At 35.9% G+C, this 22,562-nt stretch overlaps 1 protein-coding gene across 4 annotated transcripts in view; it reads left to right on the forward strand.

Annotated features, from left to right (window-relative positions):
- LOC102095037 (adhesion G protein-coupled receptor A3) overlaps nucleotides 1-22,562 on the forward strand; it is a 274,552-nt gene that overhangs the window by 99,170 nt on the left and 152,820 nt on the right. For all 4 annotated transcript variants that reach the window (XM_065067261.1, XM_065067262.1, XM_065067263.1 and 1 more), the window contains 3 exons: nucleotides 1,528-1,599; nucleotides 12,078-12,149; nucleotides 12,919-13,082. In XM_065067261.1, coding sequence (XP_064923333.1) covers nucleotides 1,528-1,599; nucleotides 12,078-12,149; nucleotides 12,919-13,082 — 308 coding nt within the window. The remainder of the gene's footprint in view (nucleotides 1-1,527; nucleotides 1,600-12,077; nucleotides 12,150-12,918; nucleotides 13,083-22,562) is intronic.

Here is a 22,562-nt window from a genome sequence, read left to right on the forward strand (position 1 = left end):
TCGACTGGGTTGGAAAAGACCTCAGAGATCATCGAGTCCAACCCTTGGTCCAACTCTTGTCCGTTTACTAGATCATGGCACTAAGTGCCATGTCCAATCTCAGTTTAAAAACCTCTAGGGACGGCGAGTCCACTACCTCCCAAGGCAGGCCATTCCAATGCCTGATCACTCTCTCTGTAAAGAATTTCTTTCTAATATCCAGCCTAAATTTCCCCTGGTAGAGTTTAAGCCTATGCCCCCTTGTCCTATTGCTAACTGCCTGGGAGAAGAGACCAATCCCCACCTGGTTATAACTTCCCTTCAGGTAGTTATAGAGAGTGTTGAGGTCACCTCTAAGCCTCCTCTTCTCTAGACTAAACAACCCCAGCTCCCTCAGCCTCTCCTCATAGGTCTTATGTTCAAGTCCCTTCACCAGTCGTGTTGTCGATATGTCTCCAGGAAAGCAATAACTGGATTTGTCAAACCACAAACTCTATTCTCCTGTTTGATTACTTTAGTGTTCTCATGCAACCACAGAAAAATAGGGAATCTGCAAAATGTAACTAAATAATCAGAAGACTACCACTGATTCTAAACAAAAAAATATATTCAGATCAATTTAACATTTTAATTAATGTATAATTACTTAAAATTCTTATGTTACTGCAATTATTAAAAAAAATACTTGATAGGAAGGAAAATTTGAGTCAAGTTTGAAAACCAAATACATAAAAATTAAACACTAGTTCAGAATGCACCAAGGGGCAGTATTCATGTTATCGCAGCATAATTGTTGATACCTATTTTTGTCTCCTTCCTGTAAGTATCCTATACTTTATGTTGTAGGTAAGTACAGCAAACATCCATTCACCTTTCAGCAGACAAGAGTTATGGAACATAATGCCTTGTACTGTTTGTGGGCTGATACAGCCACAGTATTGCTCTTAGAAGGGCTTGCCAAGTGCTTATCAATACGAACTTTCTTACTAGCTGAAAAATTATTTGTCCTCTGATTTCTGTGATTTCTTCAGCAATAAAGGATGCTGTCAATTAGATGAGACATTAGTAAGCAGTAAAAATTTATCAGTTTTTGGCTGGATATTGCAAGTGAAAAAATCCATAGTATTTTTTGTAAGTAAACAAACAGGTGTTGGTAACTTTGATTAAAAATATTCTTTGTATTGGAATTATTATTATTATTATTATTATTATTATTATTATTATTATTATTATTATTATTATTATTATTATTATTATTATTATTAATATTAATATTAATATTATTTTATTTTATGTACTACATATATAAAATCATATTTTTAATGCAATTATTATAAGTTTCATTATGGTGTATTTAATTGTGGAATATTACTTAATAACACAAATATAAAAGTTGTTGAATCTATTTAATTCAGTTATGTTACATCATGGAAAAATATTTTATCTCTCGTTTTTCATGTTAAAAATAAAGAGGATGTATGTGACTATGTTGGTGTACATATGAATAAGACAGACATAATGTTTCATGGGGGTTTTTGTTTGTTTCAGGGACCTTTCAAATAATAGAATTGGTTGCCTAACACCAGAAATGTTTGTTGGACTTAACAGTCTTCACAAACTGTGAGTATAATACCACTTCTGTTTTAAACAGTAGAAATCTAAACTGTTACGTGATTTACCTCAGTACAGTTGGCAATAAGATTGTATTATATGAAAATAATATATTTTGTACTAAAACAACTCCACTCCTAAGCCTTTGATTCTTATGACTTGGAATTTTAAAGATAATGTTTCTAATTGTGAAATCTATCAGAATTGAAAGAGTTAAATTGAATATATTTCATTTCCACTTTGAAAAGAGGCTGAATGTGATGTTTCTGTTTGAATGCATTTCTCTTTGACTGTTTCCAAGATGTACACACAAATGACATGTACACTGGTTAAAAAGGATACAATGGTCTTTCTATCCATTACAAATAAAGAAAAAAGTAAGCATGTACTGAGAAAAAAAAGTATGAAGTACCAAGTAAATTAGGAATATCAGTTCAAATTGCTTCAAAATGTCCATTTAGGTTGTTCATTAAGGTATTGTGTTGTATACTTTATTCGTTATGGTACTTTCTGATTCATTAGTTTATTCCTAGAACATGTTCTAGAGAGCAAAGCAATCAACTTACATGTCCATAAGCATGCCAGAAAGCCTCTGTGATCAATAGGTTATCAGGCTATTCTAGAAAGAGTACTCAGAAAACGTGAGATTATGACAGTATACCCAGGCTGTTTCAGTTTTAGGGAGAATCAGGTGACCTGGAAGAAGAGATAAAATGTGCAATGACAAAGTTTGCTGGTAGAAATTAACTGAGGAATTAGTGTCAATTTTGAAGAAGAACAGAAATAATGCACAGGATGCCATGACTAGGCAGTAAAAAGATAGAGAATATTTAATGTAAATAAGTATTAAGTGATGAAAAAGGAGAAAAACAATCTGTTCTCAGCTAACCATTAAAACACAGGAAAGATGTTCTGAGATTATAGTGTATAATATCATGTCTGCTCAATATAATTTAAAAATATATTAGAGTACTATTAAAGGATGAGAGAACAAATCAGGGAACATCCATTGTACTATGACAAAAAGGAAAGAACCTGCATTTTGAATATTGTGGGCAAGTCCAGTCTGCTTGTCCCAAAAAGATGGCCAAAACTAGAAAGGATCAAAGAAGGACAAAGAGGACTTGCCAAAGGTGTGGTATAGCACAGCTAAGTACTAGGAGTGAGCGAGTTGACTGCGACATTCCTGGTTTGGAAAGGGACAATTCACAGGAAGAGTCCTGGTTTAGATGAATATTTGGCCAAACCCAGGAGGTTTCTATATCTTCATCCACACCTGTCTTCATTCCTGAATGATAATTTCCTCTACTGCATCATAGTTTGTTGCAAATCTCATACTTTTTCTTCCTTTCCAACCATTTTTGACATTTCCTTGGAAAAACAGGGAAATCTTTCCATAAAGATCTGACATAAGGTCAAAGTAACACCAGGTAAAAGGCTGACAGCTGTCATGCTTACTGATCATATTAATGAGAGTAGATATGGCAAATCTTCTTTGATAAAAACAAGTGAGAACAGATGATGGGAAGAGCCTTGATAGCATGTGGATGAATGGGTGCAGACTGCCTCTCTTTTTAATCATCTCAGATGAGATGCCAAATTGAGCAAGCCCATCTCACCTATTGAGGGTTGCTGGGTCTCCTTTTGTTCTGCACAGTGAACATGACTGTGACTATAGAGGAAGATTACAATAGGATATTTGTTTAATTAAAAATGGTGAAGTCACCTTATTAAATAGAAGGTGCTTCTAGATACTAGGAACAACCTCAGTAGAAACTGTTCAAATCCCTGCTCTCTCAGGAAAACATGTCTAAAAATTCCATTAATGAGTCTTCCAAACTCCATCTTAAAAGCTAATTAGAAGTTAAATGCAGATCTTCAATCTTGTGATGGTAAGGAACCGAAATTCATTCAAAGTGAGCGTACAACATTTGTTCTGTGACAGTGTTTGACTTACTATCCCTTTCCTGTGAAGACCAGGAAAGAGTGTGGCAGTGTATCTACTCATTCTTCACTGATACCAGAGATGTTGAAAAGAGTCATGATATACATGCTAAATGCTGTCTAGTTGCCAGGCTGGTCAAACCTCACTATTGCAGTTTTCTTTTGTAAGACAGATTGGCCATATCCCTGCTCTTTCTAGTAACCTGTGTACCTGTGCCTGTGTTGGCAAATCTTTTCTGGGCATGTAGATCCAGAGAAAAATCTCACCAGTTCCCTATACCCTATCATTAATGCCGTATTTTCTTGTATCTATTATTTTTCTGCATCCTAAGCAAACATTTATCTTTTCCTCAAGATGAGGCTAACTTTCATTTCCCAGTGGGTGTAGATCCAGGGCTTTCTGTATTGTTTTCCTTCTGAGGCCCCAGTTTATAGCAGAAATTTGAACCAGGCCTTTCTTAAGTATAATTATCAAGTTCTTGTTACACTTTTCACTTTGAAAAATATTATTTAATGAAATTACTAGACCTTTCATCTTCAAGAACATTCACCTTTTCCCTTATGAGAGTTCTCTTAATATTGACCAATCCTTGGTTTTGTTATTACTAGATTTCATTTTCACATGCTTACATTTCTGAGACAGAGTCATTAGTGAAAGTACTAAATACAATCAGTCACAAGACTGTTTCTGCAGAACATCAGCAGTGTCTCACTCCCCTACCTTCTACCCTGTCCATTATCTTAGTGTCTTACAATAAATGCACTTAATGCCAGGTTCTTTGCGCTTTCATGGATGTTATATCCATGCACCAGTGGGAAAAAATATTATTATGGTAACTATACAGCCTTGCTGTATTTGATGCAGTAACTGAGTGAGTTTTGAAAGAAAGAAAAATTGAAAAAATATTGGTAAATCAGAAATAGGGAAAAAAGAGAATATGCATCTATTGAATATGTATCATGTAATCACATGAAAATATCACTAATGTACTAGGCAGGGAAAATTATTTATTGATTTGCACCTTATTTTAGTATACTTTACAAAGTTTAACTTGTTTTTTAGTAATTCTTTCTGTGCTTCCTGTTCTTTTGCCAACCTTTTCCTGTTTGTTATAGTCTCTTCACGGCTTTGATCTTTTTATAACTTAATTTCATTTTTCAACATTTAAGATTTGGTTATTAATCTCTTTGGTCTATCTTCCATTTTTCTTATTTAGGTTTTGAATCACCTTTCTGCCATTGATAACAAATGGCGCCATCCTGCATTTTAGTTCATGTACTTCAGTAATTCTCCACTAGTAACTTTAGTTAAGTCTGTCCTTTGGAATTCAGTGGCATAGTAACAGATAAGTCTAAATTCCTCTTCCATCTGTAGTAAACCAGTTCATGATTGTTATGTCAAAAGTTATCACTTTCTTTTTCACAGAATCACAGAATGTTAGGGATTGGAAGGGACCTCAAAAGATCATCTAGTTCAGTCCCCCTGCTGGAGCAGGAACACTTAGATGAGGTTACACAGGAACGTGTATCACAGTATCACAGTATGTTTGGGATTGGAAGGGACCTCAAAAGATCATCTAGTCCAATCCCCCTGCTGGAGCAGGAACACCTAGGTGAGGTCGCACAGGAAAATGTCCAGGCGGGTTTTGAATGTCTCCAGGGAAGGAGACTCCACAACTCCTCTGGGCAGCCTGTTCCAGTGTCTGTTACCCTCACTGAGAAGAAGTTTCTTCTCAAATTCAAGTGGAACCCTTGTCCTATCATTGGTTGTCACTGAGAGGAGCCTGGCTCCATCGTCATGACACTCACCCTTTATGTATTTGTAAACATTAATAAGCTCACCCCTCAGTCTCCTCCAAGCTGAAGAGCCTCAGCTCTCTCAGTCTTTCCTCATAAGAGAGATGCTCCCCTCCCTTAATCATCTTTGTTGCCCTGTGCTGGACTCTCTCCAGCAGTTCCCTGTCCTTCTGGAACTGAGGGGCCCAGAACTGGACACAATATTCCAGATGTGGTCTCACCAGGGCGGAGCAGAGGGGCAGGAGAACCTCTCTTGACGTACTAACCACCCTCCTTCTAATACACCCCAGGATGCCATTGGCCTTCCTGGCCACAAGGGCACAGTTCTGGCTCATGGTCATCCTGCTGTCCACCAGGAACCCCAGGTCCCTTTCCCCTACGCTGCTCTCTAATAGGTCATTCCCCAACTTATACTGGAACCTGGGGTTGTTCCTACCCAGATGCAAAACTCTACACTTGCCCTTGTTATATTTCATTAAATTTTTCCCTGTCCAACTCTCCAGCCTGTCCAGGTCTCTGGATGGCAGCACAGCCTTCTGGTGTGTCAGCCACTCCTCCCAGCTTGGTGTCATCAGCAAACTTGCTGATAGTACAGTCTATTCCCTCATCCAAATCATCGAGGAACATATTAAATAATACTGGCCCCAGTACTGACCCTTGAGGAACTCTACTAGATACAGGCTTCCAGCTGGACTCTGCCCCACTGACTACAACTCTCTGGCTTCTCTCCTTCAGCCAGTTCGCAGTCCACCTCACTACCCAATTGTCCAGACCACACTCCCTCAGTTTAGCTGTGAGAATGCTGTGGGAGACTGTGTCAAATGCTTTACTGAAGTCAAGGTAGACCACATCCACTGCCCTGCCATCATCCATCCACCTCGTTATGTCCTCATAAAAGGCAATGAGGTTGGTCAAACACAACTTCCCCTTGGTGAAGCCATGTTGACTGCCCCTAATGACCCTCTTATCCTTGATATGCTTTGAGACAGCACCAAGAATAAGTTGTTTCATCCCTTTCTCAGGGATGGAGGTGAGGCTGACAGGTCTATAATTACCTGGGTCCTCCTTCTTGCCTTTTTTTAAGACTGGAGTGACATTTGCTTTTGTATGGACTGTCCTCCTTACCAAACCAAAGTCAAGAGTACAATTACTTTTGTTGGGTCAGTGATTATTTTGTAAAGAAATACAACTGCAATCTCAATCAAGAGTGAACTGTTCCCTGCTGTTCATAGTATCATTTGTTACTCAGTCTCAGAAAGTTCATATAATGACATGATGCTGATAGTAATTATTTGAGCTGGGATCTCAGTTTGCCTCTGATGTAAGAAATAGTGATTGTTCATTGACTGCAAGCTAGCACCACCTTGTACTTTTCTAACACTTTCTTACATTTTTCCTCTTGGAAGTTCATATACATTTCCCAGAATCAAACTTTTAGAACATGTTTAAAATACAATCTGTCACTTTTCTGTTGCTACTGATACCTCTGAATTGTGTTTAATTGTCATTTCAGGGATGTGAGAAAACTATTCTCTGAAAAGGTTATGGAGAAGCATTTACTTAGCGTAACATCAGTGTATACAATTGTACCAGGGAAAAGATGACAAGTTCTTAAACACAGAATTAGTTTCAGAGCTATCAAGTATGGTTTAGATTATAAAGATATATACATATGCATTGATTTATCCAGTTGGTGGCTGGGGTAATTAGAGCTCTCCTGTGTTACTTTAGCAGAGATGAAGTACAGAAGGATCTTTGCAGGCTGTTATTAAAACCAGTAGGGAGAGCCATGAGTCCACTAGAAGGAGCAAAGGACATAAATCTTTGCATACACCTTCTGTAAAGTAGAGAGATGAGGGTTTTTTTTATACTGTTTTAAGTACAAATACCAGGTGATATAAAATAACAGTGTGCTTCACTCAGTCTTATATATCTAATTCAGTTTGAAAAAATGGAATTAGAGCTGAAAAATCAGCTCTAGCCCCAAACCAGCGTAGGATGTCTAACCAAATGATATAGACATATATCTAAACTGAGCAGGGTGAAGGTATGTTTAGACATTTCACTAAAATGAAAGATGAGAACTGCCTGAGCTTTTGGGGATAATGCACTCTTCAAAGGGCTTGGTGAGTTTGTGCAGTCTAGTTTGTGCGGCAACCTACAGGATTCTTGAATTTAGAAAAAAATTAATTACTAGTATAATCTAGTGTTGCTTTAAAAACATGGACACTTAAAGAAGCCACAAAAATTGTATGTCTCTTGATAATGTAGAAAATAAGACTCATTCAGGTTGCAGTCAGGAAGTCTATTTCAGTGAACAGGAATTGACTTTCAAGTTACCAATGAAATCTAAAATTTCACACAGCTCCTGAAATTACTGCAGCCAGTGAGTTGTGATCTGATCTAATTTTTACACCTTCTTGGATTTGATGATTTATACTCTGGAAAATGATTTCAAAATGCTTTCACATTATATGACAAATGAAGCTGACGGTGCCTCAGACAATATAAAAAAAGTTTTCTTATGTTTTCTAAGATGTCAGCTTAATTTTCTTGGCTTATGTATTACTCCTTGGGTGTGTTTATGCTATGATGAGGTGCATGTATTCTAACTAGGAGTGACATAATTGAGTGCAACAAATTTTCCAAATCTCCTTTGGCCCCTCAGAGGCCATGTTTCAGTGCTTTGTTCCAGAATCACGTATGCAAATATATTCCTGCTAGGTAATGGAGCTGCCATCCACATTAATTCTGTTTATATTTAATCTGAACATCAAGTATTGTGGAAGATTGGGATGGTGCTGCTGTACAGATATACTGGATTTCAATTTTTTTTTAATCCCTCTTAAATTAGCCCTTCAGGTTCTGAAATGTTGCAACCTTAAACCTCTTTCAACGAGCGCCTACTGCTGGTTCTTCCTGTTCGAAACAGGACTTCCTCTTTACTTCCAGTTGTTTGGTTAAAGTACATCTGATTTGTTCTTCATCCTGCCTCTGAATCATCATCAGCAGTTAGCTTTATGATACACCATGAATTCTTGCATGATTTTCTTGTTGATATTGAAGCAACTAATTTTGCTTGGTGCCAAACATGACTTACAAAACCAGTAACATAGTGAATCGAACAGACCACACTTCGGTAACATCAATATGCACTGTAACCTGCCCTCTCTGTATTACTGTTGCCCTTTTTTACCCCTTCTATCCCAGCCTTTTTGCTCAGAAGATCAATCTGTTGCCCTTGCGTTCATCCTTTGCTTTGGAATACTGCATATAACATTGAAGTATTCTTCATATCTGTGTACTCCTGCTCCTATCTGTATTTTGCCTCAAAATGGTCTTTTGAGATACCTAACTCCCTTTGACTGTTTTATGGCATTTGTCATTTATATTAGAGCTTTTTGCAAAAGTGTTTTATTAATTTCTGTAAAAGCACAGGAGTCTTTGGTATATGAAAAAATAAGTATAGGCCCATAGATGTGAGACTAAAATGTGTTACCTCTGATAAAAGAGAAAGCACATGTTTCTGTTAATGGAGTAAGTTAATGGCATGGTAAATGCTGTCAGCTTTGGAGTTCATTAATTTGTTATGTTTGAAATGTTTGCAAACTAGGTGATATAGATGTTTTTAGAACAAAAGTCCTTTTAAATCAAGCTAGAGTAGGTTTTTAGGATATCTAAAATTGGGAAATTTCACAACACTATGCATTTGGATATATAGTGTAGATGACACCAACTGACAGAACCAGGAATTTACAGGGTCCTGTAGACATCTAGCTCAGTAATGCATGTTATTGGAGTGATTTAAGAAGGTTTCTGAAAGTTTTGCTAGAGAAGCTGTTCCCGCTGTTGGAGATCCAGATATTCTAATTATGTGTATCTTGGGCACAGAAATCCATCCCTTCATGACTTACACAGGACTGTGAACATGATCCTTGTTTGCTAATTATTAGTAGTAATATGGAAACTTCAAACCAGAAGAATTCTGAAAGAACATGAAAAATTGGCTTGCTGGCTTTGTGCTGACTTTTGAACTGTCAGGAACTCAATTATTCCAGCACTTGGCAAAACCACTGGAAGGGTACATACGTCTCTGTCATGATAAAAAGAAAATGAAAATCTCTAAGTGGAACATCAGTCAGGAATTTTTAGGTTAACACAGTGTAGGTCAGTTCTGGCCAGGTATCTTGCTGGATTTGACAGGGCCCGTGGAAAGTACATGGATTCAGTAGATACAGAATGGGCATCACTGACAGGCACATAGCTACTATATCAGCTGTGGGAATGACTTACAGTTTTTCCTGTTTTCCTAAAATATTGACCAGACATAAAGCCTTCCTTTGGTCCAAACGGAATTACCAAACTTCAGACTTGATGCTCTGTTTATTTTGTTATATAAAATCTGGATATCTATTTAAGGGAAAAAGGGGGATTTGCGTCACTGGAGTGAGGCAGAGAAAAGAAACCTCCTGTATTTCTGTCCTCTGGCTGTGGTCCATGCAAGGCTGGGCAGGTTGCTCTCCCTGTCCTTCAGTTTAGCATGACTGTCCTCTGTCAGAAGGTTTATACTGCTGTAACTGCTTTCATGTTAGTGTAACTGCTTCTCATTTACTTCAGCGTAAATGTCATTGAATCATAGAATCACTTTGGTTGGAAGAAACCCTCAGGATCGTTGAGTCCAACCATAACCTAACTCTAGCACTAAACCATGTCCCTAAGAACCTTGTCTAAATGCCTTTTAAACACCTCCAGGGATGGTGACTCCACCACCTACCTGGACAACCTGTTCCAATGCCTGACCACCCTTTCCGTGAAGAATTTTTTCCTAATATCCAATCTAAACCTCCCCTGGTGCAATTTGAGGCCATTTCCCCTTGTCCTGTCACTTGCTACTTGCGAGAAGAGACCAATACCCTCCATGCTACAACCTCCTGTCAGGCAGTTGTAGACAGCAATATGGTCTCCCCTCAGCCTCCTGTTGTTGGAGGTTTATCAGTTGCTGATTTAGTCCATTTAATGTCCCAGTTCACTGAACTGCTTCGGCATATGCCTTGTCAGGGCTTATGTCCAATAAGCACATTAGTAGATCCATTTAACTTCAAGTCAAGAGGTAACCGAGTCTTTGTGAAATGCTCAATATTTTTAGTTCCTCTAGATAAATCCAAAATATTAAAGGTATCAAAATACATGCAAACATTCATTTCCACCTTTAGACATACTGGCACTTGAAGAGAGACTTGAAGTGCTTCCATTGCCAAGAGCTTTGCTCCACAACTGTATTAAAGATGCACCATTAGACAAAATCTTAACTATGAGTTCAATTGTATCCCCACATCTCATTGTTACTCAATATAAAGAGAAATAATTTCACTTAACATAGCTGAGTCTGTTTATTTTTCTGTATTAGTTGAAATTTGCTTTAAACTACCATGAAAATTTGAATTGTTCATGTTAATTTTCCTTTTTTTTTTTTCATTACTTCAGTGGTGAAAAATTAATTGTATATAAAACCAAGATTAGTAATTGTTTCAATAATGTTCTATAACTTTCTTAAAGTAATTTATAAATTAGCAGTATTTTTCCATTCTTTCTTGAATTCATTCATCCATACTTATGTTTATAGGTTTCTGTAGAATGCATGATTCTTGAGTTTTTTATTCTTTCTTACTTTATGAAGCTGCCTCAGATCTTTTGCACCTTAGTAGATTCCTCACTGGTGAGAAATTTGTATCCTCAATTTAGTATACATTCTTTAATTTTTAGACATAGGAGAATTAAAATAAATAATTATGTAACCATTCTTTTTAATGAAAAAGTAATGAAACCATTTCCTTTGCTAGTCTACGTTTTTGGTTTTGTTCTTTTTTTTTTTTTTTTTTTTTTTTCCTATATGTAACATCAAATCTCCAGTGAAGAGATCTGAAATTTTACTGATAGCTGAAATTTTCTAGCCATCCTTGAGTTCAGACAGGTAGGTTTCAGGCGCTGGATAGAAAGGAACATGTATCAGGATTTTAAAAGCAGGTAATCCACATGGTATGAGATGTCAATCCTGGGTACTGCACTAATCTTTTCAGTTTAATGGTATAGAAAAAGACAGCATTACTTGATGTTAAGCTTTCACCTTTTATATCATTAAGGCACTGGCAGAGCAATACTGTTAAACTAGGTGAAATTAAATTGAGTCTGTTTGCAAGTATTCAGCTTAATCCATTCAGCCATCAGAGCAAGAAATATAAAACAGTAGTTAAAATGGAAATGTCCTTAATGTAAAGATGGAAAAAGTCAGTTTTGTTTAAAGTCCTTTGTAATAAAATTATTTGTGTAGTTACTTTGAAAACTCATTACTGTTTTAAGGAATTGCTTGAATTCTTCTGAGCTTTGCCAAATTAAGATACCATTTTTATTTCTTTACCTTGAAGTGGCATTCTACCTATACTATAGTCATTGTATTAATGTTTTAACTTAAATTCTAGAATTCTGTTTTATTAAATATGTAGAAATTTTCCTGTTTATTAGACCAAGTGAATTGTATTTAGACCTGCTGTGAAAATAAAAGAAGTAAAAGTGTATGATTTGATTTGAATATTACTGTCATTTACGAGAAAGCAATGTACAAATTTAAATATGTTTTTAGTGTTATCAAGAAAGCAGAATTTCTTAATTAACATTGGGAAAATTATACTCTAATAATTTTGTTTTCTTCTTATATTTGTTATAACTGACTGTAAATTGTTTTTTTCTAGGAATTTGTCAGGAAATATTTTTTCAAGTCTCATGAATGGACTTTTTTCTGAGCTGCTGGCTCTGAAAGCACTGTAAGTATGATTCCTTAGGTTCAAAATCTGAAATATTTGAGAAAGACATTAGCATATACGTAGCAGAGTTGAATATGAATTCAAACAGGATTGTTCCTAGCAATGCATTTCTAATGTAAAATATGCAGGATTTTGTTATCAATGCCTGGTTTGCTGTTGATGAGCTGCCATGTTCTACCTGTTCACTGAAATGGTCAGCACTGGCAACCTGAACCCATTCCTGACTAGCCCAGTCTAGCCATCCTGACCATCATCCCTGTTTATTTCCTTTATGATTTTATACCATCCATGTTTTCATGCATGGCATCATATAATGATTCTAAATACACAAAAACTTTCATGTTAAATATTTTCCTGCAATTGTAACAATTCCCAGTTATTTATATTAAATGTACTTCTCTCAGATTTAAAAGTGTATGCTTCCATCGTCAAGTTTCTACTGAAAAGAGATTTTAGTAAGTGAAAGCATGTTATAGTCTGACTTTCTACAGTAGCACATATTCAAATTTGATCCAGCAGTCAGTGAATGCTGTTCTGTAACCAAAACCAGAATTGTGGCATAATGTCTTGGAAGTCATTAACAGTGGGACAATGTGTATTAGTTGTCTCAGGGTATCTTTATAGTTATACATCTATAATTATACACTCCTAGTTAGGCATTTATCTAGAATTAGTTCTATTTGGAGTTAGATAATTAGACTCTAACAGAAGAAATTATGTTTGTGAAAATTACACTTGTACCATTTGTGATCTTTCTTTGCCTTTCTAGACATTTCAACACCGATTCACTAATTTGTGACTGTAATCTAAAATGGGTCTTGCAGTGGGCCAGAAATACTTCAGTTCGAATAGCAGAGGAAACAGTTTGTGCTTACCCCAGTGCTTTACAAGGACTGTCATTTCGTAACCTGAAGGAAAGCCAGCTGATATGTGGTGAGCTGTTCTCCATTTAACATTATGAATTGAAATGGAATCCAGAGAAAATGTTAAAAACCAGAAATTAATTTTTAAAAATGTATTGCAAGAATATCACTGTCCTATTAGATAACATGTAATTATTATTTAAAACATTAACCCAAGATGGTAGCTCTACGTTGTACGTTGCATGAAACTGAGGTTTCCTGCAGGGATTTATAGAATGTTCTTTTCAAGTTATGTCACTGACAGTGTGGCATAAATGTCAGATTTCATTCTTGTCTTTTTCATTTTTATAAAACTGTAACTATACATTTTAACACTATGTCCTGGAAATTAATAGGATTTTTAGAGTGAGCTCCAGGTAGGTGAATTCTGTGTTTGAAGATCTATAAGTGAATTGCTTATTGAAAAAGATTTCCCACCATAGCAAACATGATGGGTGTGGTGTGAGGAAACAAACAAACAAACAAGAATAAGAAAATTCCTCTCAGACTGAAAACTGTCTAACAAACAACAGGCAAACCCAGAGATTCTAAAAGTATCAGGTACTGCAGAGAAAAAAAATCTATGTCTAACACTATGCTGTTTGGTTCTATAATAAGATGTATAATTTCACATATGCTTCATTAATCACAGAATCTTTGACTCTTTTACTTTCTTGAATGACATAAAATTGCTGGGATAGTGACTTTGCTGAAGTCTTACAGAAACAAAAGGAAAGTCAAACTTTTATCCTAATAATGACAAGAGGAATGACGAGTGTTGCTAACACTTTTATAGCAGAAGGGGGATCAAGGTTGAGTGGAATAATAACAACAAAAAAAAATGGTTTTAACAACAACTGCAAATACAGGTATTTACAAGTTGGGAGAGATCTGAAAGGATGTGAAAGCAGCTACAGATTTTCCATTGTCTGAATTGTCAAGGAAACACACATACCTGTCTGGAGGCAAATTAGGAATGAGCTCTTGTGAGTGAAAGGTGGAGACATTTCCGGTAGCCTGTATTTCTGAACATTTGAAAATCTGCAATACTTCTTAAATATGAATCTGCCATTTTATAGAGACCCTGCAAGGGCATCTTCATAGAGATCCTCTTTCTGAAAATGCTGGAATGATCAGAAGAATCAATTAAGGACTGTTAATTGGTATTTCCAGGTTGCTGATGAATATGACCCTGTGAATTTTAGAGAGCAAATGAAAGCAATTTCTCAGAATTTCATATTTTAATTCCTAATAGGACTCCTTACCACATCTCTGGAACAGAATTTATAAGGCACATCTAGTTATCACTGCTGTTTATAATGTCTACAGAACACTTGACAAGGTTTGTAATGACTGCCAATAGCTCGACACCGCTTTTAATATCCAAAGAGAGCTTCATGGTGATTATATTTGCTGAGCCTTCCACCGGTTCTGTAATGTCTGCCAAGTACTTCACAGTGATCATAATACCTGTTGGGCAGCTCATGGTCCCCACAACATTTAGCAATTTCATTTTCAGTAACTTAATTTGAATTTAGGCATAATAGAAGGCTGTCTGGTACAAAATTAATAACAACTATTGAGAATATTTTCAGAAGGATATGTGTTAGAATATGCATAGACCTAACAAAATTAAATGTGTCTTAAAGAAAATATTAAGAAGATATTTCAAAATTTTAAAATCCTGCATGTGAACATCTTACATACTGTCAGATGTTTATATTTATAGTTACTGATCTTCCTTCTACATGCTAGAAGAGGTCATGAGGTATCGCAGTCGCAAGATGAGCAAAGAAAAAGAGAATGGAAGGGAAAAAAGTAAAAATGAAAGGGAAATGGCAAAGATCTTTGCAGGCAAGTTAGGGAATGAATGAATGAATGAATGAATGAATGAATGAATGAATGAATGAATGAATGAATGAAAAAGTCAAAGCAAAGACGAAAGGAAACATTAAAAAAAAATTCTGAATAGCTACAAGGGGTAGGTTGCCACAAGCCTTTTAGATTTATTTTATACTTTTATGGGAGAAGAATTCATCTTTCAAATTTCTTTCTGGCAAGTCTTTCTCATGCATCTGATAAGATAGCAAAAAAATCACTTATTGAAAACAGCTAAAAACCTGCTTTGAGGATTTTTATGAGTCAATTTAAGTAACTGCATAGTTTTGGAATTCACAGGATTCTGCTTGCATAGTTCATTAACAGCTTACAAGAGCTATTTAAATCTTCTTTTAAAAAAATCTCCAACTCTCAGAAATGTTCACCTAGAAAGCAAATTTTGACAATGTTGAACATAAGGCTGAAAAGAAGTTTGATGATAAAAGATAGCTTTGCCTTTGTCTTCTGCCTTAATTATGGGGGACTGCAATGAATTCAAACAGTATGGACAGAGCACCTTTCTGAAAAATTATTGTGGAATTGGCTTAATGCAGTGCCTTGTTGCTTTTTCTCCATGACTCCAAATAAAACTTACTCAATTTACAGGAGGAAAATTACATTTTCCTGAATACCAGTCCTATAAATTCCACCCGAGGTCTGAAAGCATTTTGTTATTTTCCCTTGCACACATTATCAGCAGAAATGGGTTCTGTAGGCAAAATTCTTTCCTCAGGAAAGACCCGTATGATGTTTTGTTTTCAGGGCATTATTAAAGGTTGCTTTTAAGGCTGGGCTTTAATTATTTACACTGATGAATGAAATACTAGATTTTAGTTTCTGTCTCAAAGATATATTGATGCTATTGAACTAACAGCACAAATTAGTGAAAGATCATTTGCTCTGCAAACTATATATAAAGTTTAGAGAGTAGTTGACATAATATTAATTATCTTTAGATAAATGCTTTGTCTGAAAATGATGTAAATATTTACTAAATTGTACAAAAAATATGGCAAAAGTCAAAGTTTAAAAATAATTTTATAATGCTTTAAAACTTTATTTATCTATTTACACCACAAAGAAAATAATACAGTTCTTCTGGGACAGAATATGGTTTCCTGTGCAGGTCTCCTACAAATGAAAGTATTGGTATTTGCATATCCATTTTCTCTACAGGTGTTTATAAATAAATAATTGGGACTGTATTGTCACCTTTTTAAATTAAAAAAAAAAAAGTCAAAAGTAAGTAAATATAAAAGGGTATTAAGAAATCTGTTTTTTGCTTAGATTCTAATGCATTTATACATAATAAATTATGTTTTTATTCCTTATCAGTATGCATGTTTCTGTGCAGAGAGTGGATAGGTTTAGTTCTTTCTTTGGTGTCAGGAGCTTTTTGGGTTTATGTAGAGTACTGTCCCAGTCTTGGTCATCATAATGTTGCGTGGACTATTTTCTTATAAAGCAGGCAGGTTAAATGAACTAGATGTAGTATCTTGTCAGTTCTCACGAAGTCTAAATATAGAGAAGCCTAGGTTTTTTCAAAAATCACTTTGCTGTACTTGAGCAGATGGTTTGACACACGTACATACACACCATCTCATCGCAGCACTTTCAGGCCAGCTAGTTTTGTTGCATGTCACCTTTCCTGCTCCTTCTGTTGTTGTCCTTACCTTTCTGAGCAGTCTGCTGTAAGGCAGTCTGGCAGTACATCTGATAAAGGAATCTGTAACAGTCTTGGATGGCTCTCAGGACATGTTAGCAGAGCTCATCCTAGCCCTTTGCATCTGACCCTTTCATGAGGAATGGGCTAAATGTAGTCTCCCAAAACTATGTTTACCCCCTTTCTCTATCTGTGATGGAAAGATCTACACAAGTCTTTTCCTTGGAAGAAATGAATCAGTTACTTGTATCTTTATTATGCTTCTATCCTAAACTTTCCTTAGTTTCCCACTTCCTTATTTTCTGGGTTGTACTGAATGTGATAAAATCTCCTTTTATGTTGAACTACTTCAACACAGGATTGTAGGACAAGAGTGAAAAGAAGTTCTAAAATACAGCATAATTTATTCGCCTATATTGTGTTCATCTCTGAAAAAACCCCATGTTGTTTCCATAATTACAACCAACAAGGGCAAATGGAGACAATTAGCAAAGCTAGTATTAATGACTGTTCTTCATATACCATCCTCAGTCAAGAAACTTCCAGAGTAAGGAAACAGATAAAAACTTAAATGGTAGATACATCCATTTTAAAATGCAGTCTCAGGGGAAAACATGGTGGAAATAGAACTTGCAAAGCACAGAGTAATGGCAAAGAAAATATTAGCGCTGAGACATTTTCCTTTCTTGTATTAACATGGCTGAGATAGCATCTGTTTTTATGTAGTGTCTTGTCTACCTTGATGGAGGTAGGGTGGCATACCTAGGCTCAGGAGCCTGTTTTTCAGAGACTGAGAGTATCCAGAAAGTCTTTTAAAATTCTGTTGTTGCTTTGCATGCTCCACAGTCATGACAATCAACTGCAGCATGTTTCACCTAGCTTAGAAGGATTACAGTATCACAGTATCACAGTATGTTTGGAATTGGAAGGGACCTCAAAAGATCATCAAGTCCAATCCCCCTGCTGGACCAGGAACACCTAGGTGAGGTCGCACAGGAACATGTCCAGGCGGGTTTTGAATGTCTCCAAATTACACTATGTTATTTTGAAAGTGTGTATTATGACAAAATGTGGATTCTGTCTATGAGTAGTATGCCCATTGGTTGTGATTAATAGAATTCTAACAGTTTACATTAAACCTGTAGTGAGCAGTCGTTTGTATTGATTCATAAGTTACTCATAGCTTTAATAGTCAATTAGGGCTACAGATGAAAGGGAATGAATATTCAAAATACAGAGCTGGAGTTTTATCTAGCATGCTTTAGGGGGCTGCTTACTGAGTAAAATATTAACACTAAAGAAGACTAAAAATCCATCCTACTGAAAACAGAGGTGAGAAAGAATGGAAAAGCAACAAGTTGTGAGTGTCCAGCAGTGTTTGAATATTACTCAGTCTCTGAATTCTGTAAAGTACCTTAGTTTATAGAGTTAGCTCGTAAGTGAAATTAGCAGTTTGTGACACAAAAAATATTCTTGAAATGCACTTTTTAAATGATGAAATAGACTCTGTCCTTAGGAGGGGTACTTCAAAGGGAGGGATACAACTCAAAGGGGTAGATCCTTTTCTTGTTCCTGTATTCTGCAATACAATTCATTAAATGTTTCATAGGAAATGTAGTGTATATATTGGGAGGGCAGGAATATAGTTGTTAAGGAATTGTTTGTACTTAAGCAGCACCTTATCTTTTGTACTTTGCCTCACTTCACTGAGAATCAGAGTATTCATCCTCTAAAGGAGCAGAGTCAGGTTAAAATGTAAGCACTTTCTGCGGGCGTAAAGCAAACAAACAAACAAACAAAGAGCAAGGACATTTATATTGTTTAAGCACTTTTTCTTGTGTTCTTTGAGATTTCTTGACCATTTTAAGTTTTCTTTTCTCACATAGAAAAGTATGAAGTACTTTCTTCATTACTTACCTACTCTCACATTTTCTAATCTGTATTTCTCATGCTTAAATATGAGCAGAACATCAAGGCATATTTCTCTCAGGCCACATGCAGCTTCCTAGTCTATTTTCATAAGTAATTTTTCTTTGCAATCTTACCTAAAATACCACAAAAAAGTCAGAACATTCAAGACATTTAAAATCAAGTAAAGTAATACCATTGGGAAAAAAGAGAACATTTTCTTTTGTATACTTCCTGTATAAAGTACTTTCATTTTCTGAAGCAGGTTTTTTTTTTTCATGACACATATTTTTAAAACACAGCATGGCTTTAACTGCTTTCTCAGCAGTGGTGGAATAGGGATGTTTTAGATGCTAGATATGTCGAAATGTCCTTATAATTTTAATGGATGCGCTAGCACATTGTTTTCTCTTCATCCCCATTGGGAAATTGTATCTTTGAAAGCAGACTCATTCTGCACCAACTTCTAAGAAGAGTGTCAAATACTGGAGATACTGGGTGAGAAATGAGATTTCAAGTTACTTTTTTTCATATGGTGACAAAAATTAATTATCTAAATTGCCTTTCAATTCTTAAAATTATAATTGTATACATCTGCACATGGATTGTTCTTAAAAGTTTTCTTTCCTACTTGAAATACATTGTGAGAACAAATACTGGCTCAAAGTTTATAAGGAACTTATTTTTCTTAATTTCTCTCATAACACAATATTTTTTTGGTCTCATTTATTAGTTACTTAAATTTAGGAATGGGCTTGAGATTATGGCTTCAACCATTTCTTCATTTACAAGGCATTCTTACTACATTAACACAATGTAAATATTGAACTGTGTTTTTTTTCAGTATGTAGTAACTGACTAAACTCAAAATCTCAAGTACAAAGACTGATGGATTAATTAACCAGATTTAGATTCCAGTCCTGCAGTTTCTTGGCAGCCTACAGATAGCCTGCTGCATTCATGTGGAGCATCATTGTCTTCAAGAATATGTGGGATCAAGACTTCAGCTCCAATTCTGCAGGAAGTGCCTAATTATATGAATAGGTCTAATTATATTGAAATAGGAATATTCACATTAGTAACCTTTCTCAGGATTAAGATTTTGCAAGATATGGATGATGATACAATTAGCTCTAGTTAACTAGCAATTCAGGATTTTCTTTAATAGCAAAATATGGATAATAACAGAATGTCTATGAATCAAGTAATGTAAATGTACATTTTTGATCTTTCAAAGATAGGTGTGGTAGACCAATTTTCTATGAGAGCTAAGTGGCCAATTTTAAATATAAAAGTTTTCGATAGATAACCAATAGATAACCATTTGGTAGTATGAAACCAAGAATGTTCTAACTTTTTGGCTCCAAATTGTGTATTTCTTTTCCTAATATGATCAGTCTGGAAAAAAAATAGGAATGTGGTGCCCTACATTTAATATTATAGATAGTTATCTGATTTCTTTAGTGGTAGTTTAGGACACTGCTGCAAGGTTGGGGGTTGGGAGGAGAGCAAAAAATTTAAAACTTATAAATGTGAAGTAACAGAAGTATTAAAGTGGTCCTTTGGGAAACTTAAAGGAGGAGGTTTTACTTCTGCATATTTTCCTGCATGCATTGTCACACATGAAAATATAGTTCAACAGAACCTTTCACCCATGGAATCTGGTTGATTTAGATGCTGAAAATGTACCAAATTTGTTTTTCTTCCTATAGGTTTCTCTTTAACTATATCAGCAGGTTTTAATGCACAGTTTTTACTGATTTTTCTACATTGTCTTTGCCTGCTTGTTCCAAAAAGCATTTAAGATAACTAAAGGAAAATTTAGCTAAGATGTAGTGAGGACAATATCACCGAGGTGAAGCTTCTTTAATCTTCAAAACTTCTACCCTTGAGGACTTGACTGTTCATCTCATGAGCAAAGCTATGGTAAGACAGCCGGCTTCGACTAAGGCCCATGGAGTATCCTGGAAGATATAGTCTTTATTCTTAACGTGGCAACACGTGCATTAAGATTAGGATTAAATCCATTCTATCACCCTGTGTTCTATTAATTAAATGGAGTATACCATAGTGATATTTCACATTTTTATAGCACATTGCATCATACAGCACTTTCTTTAATATATTTATAAAAATGGCTGTTGAGAGCTGCAGTTTCTGGCACTGTCAGCTGGGCTGAGAGGAGTTTGGAATGGAAAAATTTCATGTAATGACTGAGATGAGTTCTTGCTTCAACAGAGCTGTCATTGGTTCAGCTTTTTTTTTTTTTTGTCATCGTTGCACCATAGATGGGTACCACTCCTGCATCCTGCTGGACTCTGAGCAATTAGGTGCAATCCCTGTCACTCTTTGAGACCTTCCTGCTGCCATGGTCTAATTGTGTAGTAATGACACACAAATAAAATAAGGTGGCTAGTGTTGCTTAAGGTTTGGAAAGATGAGTACTACCACTGCACTTCCCAACTGGATAAAGCTAATAAATATATAATATTTTGTAGAGCTGGGTGCTTTATCCTTGCCACTGCTGAGCCATTTTTATTAACTGCAAGCTGTAATGAGTGTGAATAGCCATGAGCCTGCCAGCTTGCTTGCCATAAGGATAATCTGAGTAATCAAAATCTGCTTTCTAGCAATGGCTTCTGACTCTTGCCAGTGAAGGAATTTGTGTTGATGAATCTTCCAGTACCATAGCTGTCAATATGTCATGGTCTTCAAGTTTTGGAACGTGGCAAATAATCAAATGCACCCTAGTTTCTAAAGTGGAGTTCTGGGACAATTTGAAAATAATAAATTGAAAAGTGGCAGCAGTTATATTTGATAAGGAAGAAATCGCTGATGAACAATCTCTTCAATTTCTGCTAGATATACCAATGCAGGAGCTTTATTTTGCCTGCATGCAGATATATTTCTGATTAATTGATTAACTGGAATGAAACCTTGAATTTCCTGTTGTGTAAATTTTTCAAATAGCTGTTGCCATTTTACAAATTAATGTTACATTTGGCATTTATGTTCAATTCTATTAAGCGAAACTTACTACCTCTGTATTTCTCTACCTCAACTTTCCTACCAAGTAAATCACTGCTAGCATCAGTAAATACAAAAGTGTTTTTCCACTGTTCCCTTACTTAAAATGGTTGTAATGGAACAACACACATCAGTCCCAGGGTTCAGTGAAAATCTGCTAATTTATTTTCACATGGGCTTATAAATCTGGAGGAACTGCTGTAGAGAAAGACAAGTTAAATAACTTTGTCATGGCTGGACTTGTCATTCACCTCCTGAGTGCTGGCTGAAACCTGTATGAGCTAGATTTGCTAAAAGTGACTGGACTTGAATTGTACTTTTTCCAGTTCAGTTTTCCTTAGTTTCTACATAGGTGTAACTTATTTTAATTAGATAAGTTTGAGAAGTTATGGAATCCAGGTGCTTCTCAGTAACGCTGTTATACAAAACTGATAATAGGCCCTCTTGGTGTAACTGCACTGACTGCATAATCTTCTGTTTTGTAGATAAGGTGTATATATATCTGATTGGTTAACCCAGACAACTGAAGCACCAGTAGCAGTGGACTGTGACAACCTGGTATCACTGTCCTTCTAACTCAGGACAAATTCTGGGACTGCTACTTCTGTTCAGGTCCCTGCTGCAGCATCTGCACTCTTATCTGTGCCTCAGCACACTGGCTCTGCTGTGCCTGCTCATGAGACGTGCACTCTTTCTCTTCTCTTTTTCTCAGCTTCGATGGCTTTGCAGAAGTTGGAAGGAGTAAAACATGATATAAAATTTGTAACTTACAGTAGAACTTGCTCTTTGGTTAGTAGCTACCATTTCAGTGTGACATTTAGCATTACAAAATAAACATAAACCTGTGATTTAATTATGAGATGCTGCAAAAAAAACCCCAAACATCTATGTCATGTTCCTGTCTAAAAAACTTGTATGAGGGTGAAAAGGACTGATGAAATGGTGTGGAATATGCCTTGCTCTGCCAGCATTATGAAGCTATTATACAAACAGAAGCCCTACTTTTCTGCAGTGGGTGATGAATAAATATAGTAC

The sequence above is a fragment of the Columba livia genome, chromosome 6, assembly GCF_036013475.1.
Source record: "Columba livia isolate bColLiv1 breed racing homer chromosome 6, bColLiv1.pat.W.v2, whole genome shotgun sequence".
Lineage (NCBI taxonomy): Eukaryota > Metazoa > Chordata > Aves > Columbiformes > Columbidae > Columba > Columba livia.